Here is a 13,575-nt window from a genome sequence, read left to right as displayed (position 1 = left end):
CAGTTACATGGCTCCTATAAATGTCTGACTTTTGTTTTAGGTAATGGTCCTCACAATCCACTGGAATGGTTCCTTAGAAACTGCTATGGGAATCAAAGATGCTGGTTTAATTTGTGTTGAGGTTTACCTATTATTTGATTAATATGACACATTTTACAAAACTCAAGATTAGTGGTGCTGGAAGAACACAGCAGTTCAGGCAGCATCCGAGGAGCAGTAAAATCGACGTTTTGGGCAAAAACCCTTCATCAGGAATACAGGCAGAGAGGCTGAAGGGTGAGGGGAGGGAGGTGGATGGAGAGGTCCAGAAAGGGCACCTACCTTCCCTTCCTGGACCTCTCCATCTCCATTAATGACGACCGACTTGACACCGACATTTTTTACAAGCCCACCGACTCCCACAGCTATCTGGATTACGCCTCTTCCCACCCTACCTCCTGCAAAAATGCCATCCTGTATTCCCAATTCCTCCACCTCCGCCGTATCTGCTTCCAGGAGGACCAGTTCCACCACAGAACAGATGGCCTCCTTCTTTAGAGAACATAATTTTGCCTCCCCACATGGTTAAAAATGCCCTCCAATGCAACGCGTCCACATCCTGCACCTCTGCCCTCAGACCCCACCCCTCCAACCGTAACAAGAACAGAACGCCCCCGGTGCTCACCTTCCACCCTACCAACCTTCATCACCTTCCGCAAAGACCATTCCCTCCGTGACTACCTGGTCAGGTCCACAACCCCCTTCAACCCACCCTCCCATCCTGGCACCTTCCCCTGCCACTGCAGGGATTGCAAAACCTGCGCCCACACCTCCTCCCTCACCTTCATCCAAGGCCCTAAAGGAGCCTTCCACATCCATCAAAGTTTTACCTGCACATCCACCAATATCATTTATTGTATCCGTTGCTCCCGATGCGGTCTCCTCTACATTGGGGAGACTGGGCGCCTCCTAGCAGAGCGCTTTAGGGAACATCTCCGGGACACCTGCACCAATCAACCACACCGCCCCGATGCCCAACATTTCAACTCCCTTCCCACTCTGCCGAGGACATGGAGGTCCTGGGCCTCCTTCACTGCCGCTCCCTCGCACCAGACGCCTGGAGGAAGAACGCCTAATCTTCTGCCTTGGAATACTTCAACCCCAGGACATCAATGTGGACTTCAACAGTTTCCTCATTCCCCCTTCCCCCACCTCCCCCCAGTTCCAAACTTTCAGCTCAGCACTGTCCCCATGACTTGTCCTACCTGCCTATCTTCTTTTCCATCTATCCACTCCACCCTCTCCTCCCTGACCTATCACCTTCATCCCCTCCCTCACTCACCTATTGTACTCTATGTTACTTTCTCCCCACCCTCACCCTCACCCTCCTCTCACTTATCTCTCCACCCTTCAGGCTCTCTGCCTTTATTCCTGATGAAGGGCTTTTGCCCGAAACATCGATTTCACTGCTCCTCGGATGCTGCCTGGACTGCTGTGCTCTTCCAGCACCACTAATCCGGAATCTAGTTTCCAGCATCTGCAGTCATTATTTTTACCTACATTTTACAAAACTGCTCTTCTATTTTTATCCAATTTTGGCCAGGTAAACTACCTGTTTATGGCCGCCTGAGGTTTTCAACTCTACCCATACCCTGCCATGGGCCTATCTCCCTACAGTAAGTGGACGGTATGATTATCTGATGCATGACTGACCATTCTTCATCTGGAGAGGAGGTCTCCACTCCCTCCTCTCCACCCTGTTCTTAAGATAATAATGCTCCAGATCATCTCCAAACATTAGCTCAGCACAAGTTGACTGTACCAATTTATTTGATTCAGGGTATGCTTTTTGGGCATCAAGTAGTGATGTTAAAATACTCTGTCTAGATTATCTTCACCTTTGAAACCAATTTCAGCTGTTCTTTTATTTGTTTGTGGCATTATATTTGCATTTATTGGTGGACTTTGTCAAACCATGGATTTGCATATTTCACACAAAGAAAGCATGCACAGAACCTGTTCCTGGAATTGATCTGTTTACTTTGATCATTTTGTCGCCTGGAGCAAAACTACAACCTTTAGTTCCATTCTTTCGATAGCTAATCGCATAAGGCTGTACGATACCTCAGTGTTACCTCCCACAATTCAAAAATTTCCAGATTAGTTCAATTGGCCATGCTAAATTACGATGTAGGTTAGGTGCATTACACAGGGGTAAATGTAGAGTAATAGGGTAGGCGAATGGTTCTTAGTGGGGACTTGTTGGGCCAAGTACCTGTTTCCACACTGTAGCGATTCTAAGCAACTCTTTATGACTCTGACCATGACTTTTATTAATAACAAATGACATTCCAGTTGTACTTTGTACAATGGAAGCGGAATATATTCTCTGCTAGTCCGATTTGTTATAGCTTAGCTCTCTGGAGGGAAGCTAAGTCTTTCCCCATTAAAAGTGATTGTGTTGCCTCTGTATGACTGAGTATGGCTATGGGTTTAGCAAATTCACCTGAAGAACACGGGCTTATCCTCTTTTTCGACAACAATCCTGCACATCTCTCATCTACCTTACGTATTTCTTTGTAAACAACAGAATTCACCCGGTCTTTTTGTTATAGTTAGAGCTACAACCTGGTCCGTGCTATTATTATTTTGTGGTCCCTGCTCTGACTTGTTTTTACCCATACTTATAAGTCACTCGCGTCTATGCCGAAATTTCCAACATTTCAAACACTTCAAACAAACATGGCCCAACATCCTACAACAGAAACATTAAAATTCCGAACATTCCTTCCACACTTAGCAATTTCCTTAAGACTCTGAGACAGAGTTCGGGGGGAGTGGGGCGCGTTTCCTCCTGTCTATTCTCCACCCTGGTTACCCCTCTTCCTTTCAATTTCCCACTTTTTATGTTTCTCAAATTTCTGGGGCTGACGGAATATGGGGCAGTTTATGGGACAGTTCATAACCGTCAGACATTACAACGGCTCATCCTGCAGTTATTATTGTTGGTCTTTCTACGGAAGGTAGGGCAGTTTCAAATTCTAAATAAAAGTTCTCTGACAGCATCATAAATTGGTTCAGCCTTTAAAACTCTTATCCACCTATCAGCATTATTCTGTTCAGTTCAGCATAAGTTTGTCCAGGCTGTTTCTGTAAAGTACTTTTGCCAGTATGCTTCTGGGGCCAACTTATATACACTTAGAGCAACCTCTTTCACCTCATAATCCCTAACAGGTTCCTCCGACAGGGAAGGATGAGATTGTATTTTACCAGTTAATTTACTTTGTCGGGACAAAGTCCAATCTGCTTTTGGCCACCTCATTTGATCATCTTTTCAAATGAGAAGTAAAGTGCTTCGACATTCATTTCTTCACAACGTTTGCAAAGCATGCACTACCTCAAACACAGCCTGACTGAACCATGGATTGCGATGAGAACTTTCCTCTTCCATGTTTCTCCAATGCTTGCCGAAGCTGCATTAATTTAATTTAGATTCTCCTCTTTCTTTTCCCTCTACTGCTATCTCTTTTTTCAGCCATGCTCCCTCCAGTTCTAGTTTTCGAAGGTCAAATACTCCTTGGAATTCTTTCTCTTCTTCTTCACTTCTTTATGCTCTTTCTATCTCTTTGTCCACTTTGGAATTCTGTTTCCAACTTCGTTTATTTCCAATCGTCTTAACTGCTGACAAAGCTCACTGTTGCATTGCACGTACTTCCTGTAATACTTGACCTTTGCATTTTCATGAAACCAAACTGTTCCATTATTAAATCTATAACGGTTACACCCGAAATGTCGACTTGTCCACCTCCTGATGCTGCCTGGCTTGCTGTGTTCCCCCCGCGCCCTACTTGTTAACTCAAGCCTGGATATTGTTCAGATCTTGTTGCATTTGAACATGGACTGCTTCAGTGTCTGAGGAGTCGTAAATGGTGCTGAAAGTTGTGCAGTCATCGGCAACTGATCTTGTGATGGAGGGAATGTCATTGATGAAGCAGCTGAAGATGAAGATGTTTGTAAGTGGAAATCCAAACGGCTGGTTATTTGCAAAAAAACCCACAATATTCCATAGTTTAGAACAGAAGGACTTTTAATATTCAAGTGAAAAACCTTCTTTAATCTAAAATCCAAATTTAATATAAATTAAACTTAAATTGTCAGACTGGACTACAGACCATAAATGACATATTAAACAGCAGGATAGATCTTGAGAATTGGATTAGCAATATATCCAGCACATATATTGTCAATCTCATTCACAACATCCTTCCGAACTCTGAGTTCCTCATGAAACAAGTTGGCTTCTCTTCCAGGAATTGTCTTCATTCCCTTCAGACAACAGAGCACAATTGGTATGAGTTTTTACAGGTGATAAATTTTTGGTAATATGAATGATTGCCATAGCTCAAAGGAGTGTGCAGGAACAGAGGGATTCGAGTTGTGTGTGCATCGATATTTGAAGGAGGCTGGATATATTTGAGCTGGTAGTTAGCAAAGCACATGAGTCCTTGGGCTTCAAAAGTACAGGCACTGAATACAGAGGCAGAGACGTTATGTTGTGCCATTTTAAATTTCTGGTTCATCCACAACAAGAATGTTGTGTCCCAAAACAAAACAGAATGTGCTGGAGAAGTTCAGCTGCTCTGACAGCATCCGTGGAGAGACAAAATGAATTGACATTTTGAGTCCAGTGACTCCTCATCGGCATAAGGGTCTGATGTTCTGATGAACTAAGTCACTAAACATGAAAGTTAACTCTGCTTTATGCCTGCAGATGTTGAGCTTCTCCAGGATTTTCTATTTTTGTTTCAGGTTTCCAGCTTAGTATTGTGTCCAGTCCTGGTCACCACACTTTAGGAAGGATGTGATGGTTATGTGAGTAAGTGTAGAAAAGATTTGCTGCAATATTTCGAGTGTTGGTAGATGTTAGGCACAAGGTTAGTTATGGGAAGTTGTGATTTTTCTCCTTGGATTGTGGGACAACTTGATAACAGTGCTCACAGTGATTACCAGATTGGATAAGGTGGGTGAAGAAACTGTTGACATCAACTGATGGTGCAAGGACTAATGGACAGTGATTTTAAGATTTTGGACAACAAATTCAGTGGCAACTTGAAGAAGAGCTTTAATTTGCAGTGAGTATTTTTGACCTGGAAGTAACTGCCCAGGATGATGGTAGAAGCAGAAACAATGTTTTCAAAGGGAAATTGGATGGGAAATTGAATTAAATAAATCTGCGGGGATGCAGATTCCATTCTGGGCAGTTGGATGAGCCTGCAGGAAGTCTGTGGGCTGAATAGCCTCCTCTGTGGAGTAGATTACACTATTACTCAATCAATATTTGATCTGTGAAGTTGTATTGCAATAGTAAGCAATATTTTAAAATCAAAATCCCCTTTCTTCCCATTACAGATATGTCCTATAAAGCCCTAAGTCAAAGAAGTGGGAATTCTATCATCGCTTGGCTGACCATTAAGGATGAAGTTCAGAGCAAGTAGGCGAGGCTTGTTGTGCACTGCAACATCTTTGTGTTCTGTCTGGAGATTGAAACACTAACTAAAAGAACACGTGAAGTCGGCTGCTATGTTAGAGTGACGGGATAAGGAAGGGTACCTGAAGTGGCATTGCTATGAAGAGGCAAAAGCAGAACTTACAGAGTCTGTCATGTTCTCAGGATATCACAAAATACTTCACAATCACTGAAGTATTTTTTGAATTGATCCCATTGTTGTATAATAAGTGATGCCACAGTCAATTTGTCACATTAAGTATGTGCAAACAACAAGATGATAAAGACACGATATTCCATGTTAGTGATTTTGATGAGGACTAAATATTGGCTAAGACGTGATGGAGAACCTTTTAAAACTATTGCCAACGTGTGGTTTACATGCTGTCAGGGTGGACTGGTCCCATCAAATTGACAGCTTCTTAGATAGTCCAAAACTCCCTTTGTCATTGAGTCATTTATTACAGGGAGGAGGGAATTCAGTTGGCTTCAGTGAAGAATTCCAGATATTCAGCTGTCTCTGAGAAAAAGAAAGTTCACTCTATCTCTGTATTAAATAGACAACCTCTTACTCTGTGGTTGACTCTCCCACAAAGGGAAACAGCCCCTCAGCATATACCCTGCCCAGTTCCTTAGGAATTTTATATATTTCAATTAGGTTTCCTCTCGTTCTTTTAAACTGCAGGAGTACAAGTCCAATTTTCTCAAAACTTCTTCAAAGAAATTACCTCCCTACCCATGGTCAGCCTAATGAATCTTCACTGGACTGCCTTCGATAGCAATACATCTTTCCTTCAGTCAGTGCCCTGATAATGCTATGTAATCTCACTCTTCACAATGCCCATGGAATAAAGGCCCAATCTGCTTAAACTTTTCTAAAAAGATATTGTTCTAAGACACTGTCCTGGATATATTTTATGAACTCATCCTCTAGATTACCTTGCCATATTGATTTGTCCAATCAATATGAAGATTAAAATCACAAAAGATTATTGCAGCAACTTTCTCCCAAACCCCCATTATGTGTTGATCTGTACACAACCTTAACTATAAAATTTTGCTGCAATATTTATCCACACTCATGCATTCAGCATCTTTCATTCTTATTTACCCACATATAGCTAAAGATTCACCTGCAATATACTGTCTTCCCACTTTTATACTGTTCCTTCTGATGTTTCCCTAAGGATCTATCATTGACCCCCTTCTTTTTCTCACCTAACTGTTGCTCCAAGCACACTTGTGACAGACAAGCCTACTTTATCATGACTTATTTCAGTTCCTTACTACTGCTAAATTACCAAACTTCTTGTCCCACATCCAATGCTGGATAAATGGAAATCATCTTCAATCAAATATTGGAAGCTGCTGTCCATAGCTTTGTTCACTTTGAAATGATCAAGGTCTTTTCACTGAGGGGGGGGGGGGGAGGAGTCCAGAACTATAGGCCATAGGTTTAGGATGAGAGGGGAAAGATATAAAAGAGATTTAAGGGGTGACTTTTTCACATAGAGGATGGTGCATGTGTGGAATGGGCTGCCAGAGGAAGTGGTGGAGGCTGGTATGATTACAATATTTAAAAGGCATTTGAATGGGTATATGAATAGGAACGGTTTGGAGAGATATGGGGCAAGTGCTGGCTGGTGGGACTAGATTGTGTTGGGATATCTAGTTGGCATGGGCAAGTTGGGCCAAAGAGTCTATTTCCATGCTGTACATCTCTATGACTCGATGACTATAACACCGCCCCTTTCCCTGATAACTGCCCTAGCCTGAAAAAAGCAATTTGCAACCGTGATGATCTCATTGATGTTGCAATGAGCGTCCTGCTTTACATCTACTCCATCCCTTAGATTGCCTGCGGAGCATCTTCAAGTGCTTCCTTGCTTCTTTTCAACTGCCTGTGAAACTCCCAGCCGTGTTCTTGTTACCTCATGACTTGACTCTTTCAATATATTCCTGCCTGGCCTGCATAAAGTTGAGATTGTTGGAAGTTGGGTGTTGGTACCTGAAACCTAACCTGAAATAAGCACAATTTCATCTATCACACATATTCTCACTGACCAGCGTTGGTCTCAAATTTAAAATTGTCATCTTTGCTTTAGATTTCCACTTGATGTTGCCCCTCCAATTACACTGATCTCCTCTAGCCCCATGGCTCTCCAAGAAATTTTGCCAATTCTGCTCTCTTGAATATTCTTGATGTTAATTGCTGCACCACAGGTGGCTGTGTCTTCAGTTATGGAAGCTCTCAGCTTTGAAAGGCCCTCCTTAAATTTCTTCATTTATTTAATCTCTTTCCTCCTTCAGAAAGCCCATTAAAACCTATTCCTTTGACCAAATGTTGAATCATCATGCCTCATATCCTTGATGTGGCTCTAAAATACTCCCGAGCAACATTTTGAGGCATCGTATTACATTATAGGTGCTATATGTTGTTATTTTTGTTGATTGGTGAGGTTGAGTAACTCTCATTTTGATTTTGAATTGACTCAGAATTGAAACAGACCTGTGCTTTCATTTGATGTCCAACTTCCTTCCCATTTCAGTTAATGTGATGTGAAGTGGGCAAATTACAATTCAATACAACAAAGAACAGTGGATGCTGAAGATCTGAAACAAAAAAAACAGTGATTGCTGAAGAAACTCAGCATGTCTGGCAGCATCTGGAGAGAGAAATAGAGTTAATGTTTCAAGTCCAGTGATGCTTCTGATTTCCCTCCACAGACGCTGCCAGCTTGGCTGACTTTCTCCTACAATTTCTGTTTTTATTACAGTTCAATATTTAGAGGGATGTTTAATTACAGATTATAGTGTTGTAATGTTATAATTTTACTGTTCAATGTCTGACTCTTGCTGTGAATCCTGTAATGTGGAAGGGATCAAAATAATTATTTCTTTGTGTTGTTTGTAGATTGGAATAAGGATAAATGTTTCATTCCATTCGCTTGTGTCACACTGATCTTATTCATTTTGACCGTTCATTTGACTAAGTTCTCTGGGTAAGTCCTTTCAAGTGTCTTCATCCATGAACATTTCCCTGTCTGATACTTAGTAGCATTAATGACTGCTTTGTTGAATTTATGTTTGTGCAAGATTTCTCGGTTTTTGTAACCATTAAAAATTAGAAAGATTTTCTTTCAGGAAATTTATTGAACAATTCTAATTCCGTTGTACAATAGTGGCCATGCCCTCATTTCTGTTTTTGCATAGTAACGACGCTGAAGTCAAAATTATGAGATGTGTAGATGCACATATGCAAGATCTTGTTCTTTGTGTTACAGCTTGTTTAATGTGATTTATCCATATCTCCCTTAAAACTTCCCCACATAATTTCCTGGCTGGAAGACTGGACATTTTGCTGCTGAAGAATTACAATTTACAAAACCTTTAATCTTCTACATATTTCACTTTGAAGCTGCTTGTTTTAAAAGGTCTTTAGGTCCTTTCTCTATATGATGCATGGAGAAGAGATACTGGAAGGAGGTCATGAGGGAATGATAATAACACAACACCAGATTGTAATTGTATGATTTTTAACTTTGTCCACCCCAGTCCAACACCAACTCCTCCGCATCATGAATATAGTGGTGAGATGCCTTTCGGAATATTGATTTTTAGTTGATGTATTGTCAAAATTCACTCTTACTTCATTTATGTATAGGCGCAAGTGAGTACTGCAGATGCTGGAGATTAGAGACTTCATTTATATATCCTGTGTCTGACAAATGATGTTTCATATCCTTTAGGCCATTCCTCCAAATGGGAAAATTCCACATGGACATCAATTTCCCACTGTGAGTAAAAAGAAGTTTTATCGTTCTCACCTCCTTGCCTCTCCTGATGTTATGATGGGTGTTTGCTGAGTTAAAACATCAATTGTAATGGCACCTTGAACATGGAAGTCTATTTCTCGAGCTCCTGAGTTAGTTATTGTCCAGGTATGGAAGCTAATTGAATAAGTAACAGAAATGATCATGTACTTAAACTACTGTCTCCCTTCCTCCTTAATAAACTCCATATTCAAACAATCCTTTTGACTGAACCTCAGGGAATCCCTACAGTACAGACAGAGGCCATTTGGCCCATTGCATCTGCACTGACCCTCTGAAAAGCATTCCACCCTATCCACATGACCCCACATTAACCATGGTTAATTCACCTAGTCTGCACATCTATGGGTAATTTAGCATGGCCAATCCACCTAACCCGCACATCTTTGGACAGCAGGAGGAAACCAGAGCACCCAACCAAAACCCATACAGATGCAGGGAAAACTCCATACAGATAGTTGCTGAGGTCTAGAAACAAACACTTATCCCTCACGCTGTGAGGCGGAAGTGTCACCATACCACCTATAATTTCTTTAAAGTTTATGGATTACAGAGTATTTTCTCAGACATTGGAGCTTTTGGCCTTTAGTGTCATAGAGTCATAGAGCTGTACAGCATGGACATAGATCCCTTGGTCCAACTCGTCCATGCTGACTAAATAAATCTAGTCCCATTTGCCAGCTGGTGGCCCATATCCCTCTAAACCCCCCATTCATGTACCCATCCTTCCAGATGCCTTTTAAGTGTTGTAATTACACCAACCTCCACCACTTCCTCTGACACCTCATTCCATACATGCACCACCCTCTATGTGAAAAAGAGGTCCTTGCACACTTCCTAAGTAATTTAGTTAAATCCACTCAGTGTATTTGACAAGTGTGTGCTCTCATCAATTCCAAAAATGATCTTCCTTATTTATTTTTACACAAAAGAACAATTGACTAAGGGTGGGCCACAGGTGATGGTTTCCTGGGAAATCTGTTAGCTGAAAGTAATTGCTGTTGGCATTAAGGCAGCAGTTGACAGAATGTGATACAAAGGAGACCCAATGCAATTGAAATCACTGGAAATCAGGGTAACTTTCCATTGACTGGAGTCATACCTAAGGAAGATGGTTATAGCGTTGGAGACCAAATCATCTCATGTTCACAATATTGCTGTTGTCCTGGGCTCAACTATCTAAAACTGTTCCATCAATGACTTCCCTTCATCAGAAGGTCAGATGTAGGGATGTTTGCTGATGGCTGTGCAATGCTTAGCACCACTCATGACTCCTCACATTGGAATTGGCTCAGTGGCCACACAAACTACGTTTTGGACAATATTCAAACTTAGCTAATAATTAGCAGCTAGCATTCTTGTCATGCAAGTACATGGCAATAACAATCTCCAACAAGACAAAATCTAACCAACTTCCCTTGATAATCAATGGCATTGCCATCACTGAATCCACAGCCATCTATATTCTGGGAATTACTATTGACCATATCCGTAGAAACCTTGGTGTTACAAGAGCAGGTTGGAAGCTGGGAATTCTGCGCTGAGCAACTCACTTCCTGACTCCCCAAAGAAGAAGCCAGTGATTAAACATTGAGAAAAAGGGAGCATTGCTGAATCCATTTTTACTATGTATTTCAGTGAAGACCAGTTGCATTTTTGAAAAGAAATGAATCTCAGTTATTAGCTGAATGACTATGCCACAAGATTTCACATTTTAAGCACTGTACCAAGAGTTAAATAAAGCAAGCTTGGTGAATGTATCACCGTGTTTTGCTAACGTTTATAGTTTAAGCTTGAAAATCGAAATAGAACATTCCTCATTCTAACTTTCACCCTAAAGTTCCCATACATTTTACAGGATCTTGAGGATCCCTTAACTTCTCCTGGACCAGCCAAGAAATGCCACAGCTCTCTGAATTCACTGAGTTTCTACTTGGCTCTCAGACCTTCCCTGTGCTATGAGATTTATATCAACACCTGTCTAGGAAAACTCTCCAACTGTCTTTCAACATCTCACTATTGTGGATGCCTCACTCAAGAATAAGCCTCACTGTATTCTTGTCTGGTGAGACCAAGTTAGGAAATCCCCAAACATCTGCCATCCTCGACAGCTGGTTCCAGTAACTTCAAAGCACCAGTTTGCTGAATGTTTTCTCTTTTTAAACTCCAGTGATTTCCAAACACCACTCTCTGAGAAATCACGGAGCTAAGCCCCTCACCAAGAAAGGTATCTCCCTCTGTGACCTACTTCCAGGAGAATGTGGTACTTCTGGGATGTTCCAGTCAAACATTTAAGCTGATTATGTCCAATAAACTTCCCTTTGTTCTGGGAAACCTTACAATTAATTTAAACCCCTTACTGAGACAGCAGTCGACATCCAGCTTTAGCCAAGAGGCTCAGAAAAGTTGCCTATTCAATTTCCCACATTTTCCCTAGAAAATAACACGGGCCACCTTTTGATTTGAAATTCCCTGAGGATTGTCTGACAGCCTCTTACACCAGTTTTCATTTCTCCCACATTTAACAATTTCAATGCTAAAAATCAAACAACTGGACATTTGTAACAATTGTCACTACAATGAAACAATTCAGTTTCAATTGCATCAAAGCATCGTAACAGAGATGTTGGAGTAAACTGAATCTAATCCATATGATGGAAAAGTAATGGAATCTGAACACCCACTACTTCCACTCCATTTGATTCAGCATTCCATGTTAAAATCAGAGAGTTTTAAAAAAAGGAGGGGATGTTTCATAGTCATTAGATTTTGAAATAGAGGTGTTTCTAGTTTATTGCTAAACTAACAATGAAAAATAAATATGTTCTCTGCAGTAACAGTGGTTGTTATGATTGGCTCCAAATACACAGAAATTGGATTCACTTGGCACAATCTCTTCGACTACAAGTTGCCAATCAGATTTCGCTTTCAAAACTTCTGTTTTAAAAGCTCAACAAATGATTTGTTTCAAGTTGATTACAAGTGACATAGTGCAATGAGGCACTGTATCAATAAGGTACTAAATAAATATGTATTGGTTAAGAAGGACATTGCAGTGCTGAAGAAAGTGCAAGTTACAGAGAGTTGAAGGGCAGAGTCAATTGGGCTACAGTTCAGGAACAAAAAGTGTTCAATTACATTGCTCTGTGTAACCTATAAACCACTAACTACTGGAAAGCCTGTAGAGGAGCTGATGAAGGGCTTATGCTCGAAACGTCGAATTCCCTATTCCTGAGATGCTGCCTAACCTGCTGTGCTTTAACCAGCAACACATTTTCAGAGCAAATCTTTAGGAAAATTACAGAGAAATGTAGTAGAGTAGTTATAATGGGGGACTTCAATTATCCAAATGTAGACTGGCATAATTGTAGTATAAGGGACTAGTGATCTTGGATTGTGTTCAGGTGATTTCCTCCAACAGTATGTGTCCAGTCCAACAAGAAAGGATGCATTGTTGGACCTGGTCCTAGGAAATGAGGTGGGCCAAGTGGATCAAGTATCAGTGAGGGAACATTTAGGAAACAGTGATCATTGTATCATGAAGTTCAATCCGGAGTAAGAAACACCAGTTGCTGGAGAGCTGACTTCAATATAACAAAGAACAAAGCTGTGCAGGATTGACTGGAGCAAGAGATTGACAGGAAAAATGCTATCTGAACAATGGGCTAACTTCAAAGAGCAGATGGTTAAGTACAAGCAAGGGCTAGCCTCTCAAATGAGAACACTAGGCCAAACAAATCCAGTGCTCCCCACCTGACAAAGGAGATGAAAATTAACATGAGAAAGAAAAAGTGTGCTTATGACGGGTGTTTGGCAGAAAACAGGTTTAGGGCCCTAAAGAAGTTCTGAAGGTTTGGAGAGCAGTCAAAAAGCAGAGAAGATCAGATTAGATTCCCTACAGTATGGAAACAGGCCCTTCAGTTCAACAAGTCCACACTGACCCTCCAAAGGGTAACCCACACAGACCCATTCCCCTACCCTATATTTCCCCCTGACTAATGCACCGGGAAATTTAGCATGGCCAATTCACTTAATCTGCACATCTTTGGACTGTGGGAGGAAACTGGAGTCCCTGGAGGAATCCCATGCAGACACAGGGAGAATGTGCAAACTCCACACAGGAGGCTGGAATCAAACCCGGGTCCCTGGCGCTGGGAGGCAGCAGTGCTAACCACCGAACCACCATATTATGAATTATGATCGAAGATGTTCATCCAGCATGAGGGGAAAACCCAAAGTCTTATAGGCATAGAAACA

The 13,575-nt window shown here is 41.4% G+C and overlaps 1 protein-coding gene across 1 annotated transcript in view; it reads left to right on the top strand.

Moving 5' to 3' along the window:
* Positions 1 to 5,411: 5,411 nt before the first annotated feature.
* LOC132829568 (CMP-N-acetylneuraminate-beta-galactosamide-alpha-2,3-sialyltransferase 4-like) overlaps positions 5,412 to 13,575 on the top strand; it is a 62,115-nt gene continuing 53,951 nt past the window's right edge. The window contains exons 1-3 of the mRNA XM_060846817.1: positions 5,412 to 5,470; positions 8,400 to 8,487; positions 9,235 to 9,282. Of these exons, the coding sequence (XP_060702800.1) occupies positions 5,455 to 5,470; positions 8,400 to 8,487; positions 9,235 to 9,282 (152 nt within the window). The 5' untranslated portion in view covers positions 5,412 to 5,454. The remainder of the gene's footprint in view (positions 5,471 to 8,399; positions 8,488 to 9,234; positions 9,283 to 13,575) is intronic.

This window comes from Hemiscyllium ocellatum, chromosome 29, assembly GCF_020745735.1.
Source record: "Hemiscyllium ocellatum isolate sHemOce1 chromosome 29, sHemOce1.pat.X.cur, whole genome shotgun sequence".
Lineage (NCBI taxonomy): Eukaryota > Metazoa > Chordata > Chondrichthyes > Orectolobiformes > Hemiscylliidae > Hemiscyllium > Hemiscyllium ocellatum.
The sequence above is the reverse complement of the archived record's forward strand: the minus strand, read 5'-3'. Positions and strand labels throughout refer to the sequence as shown.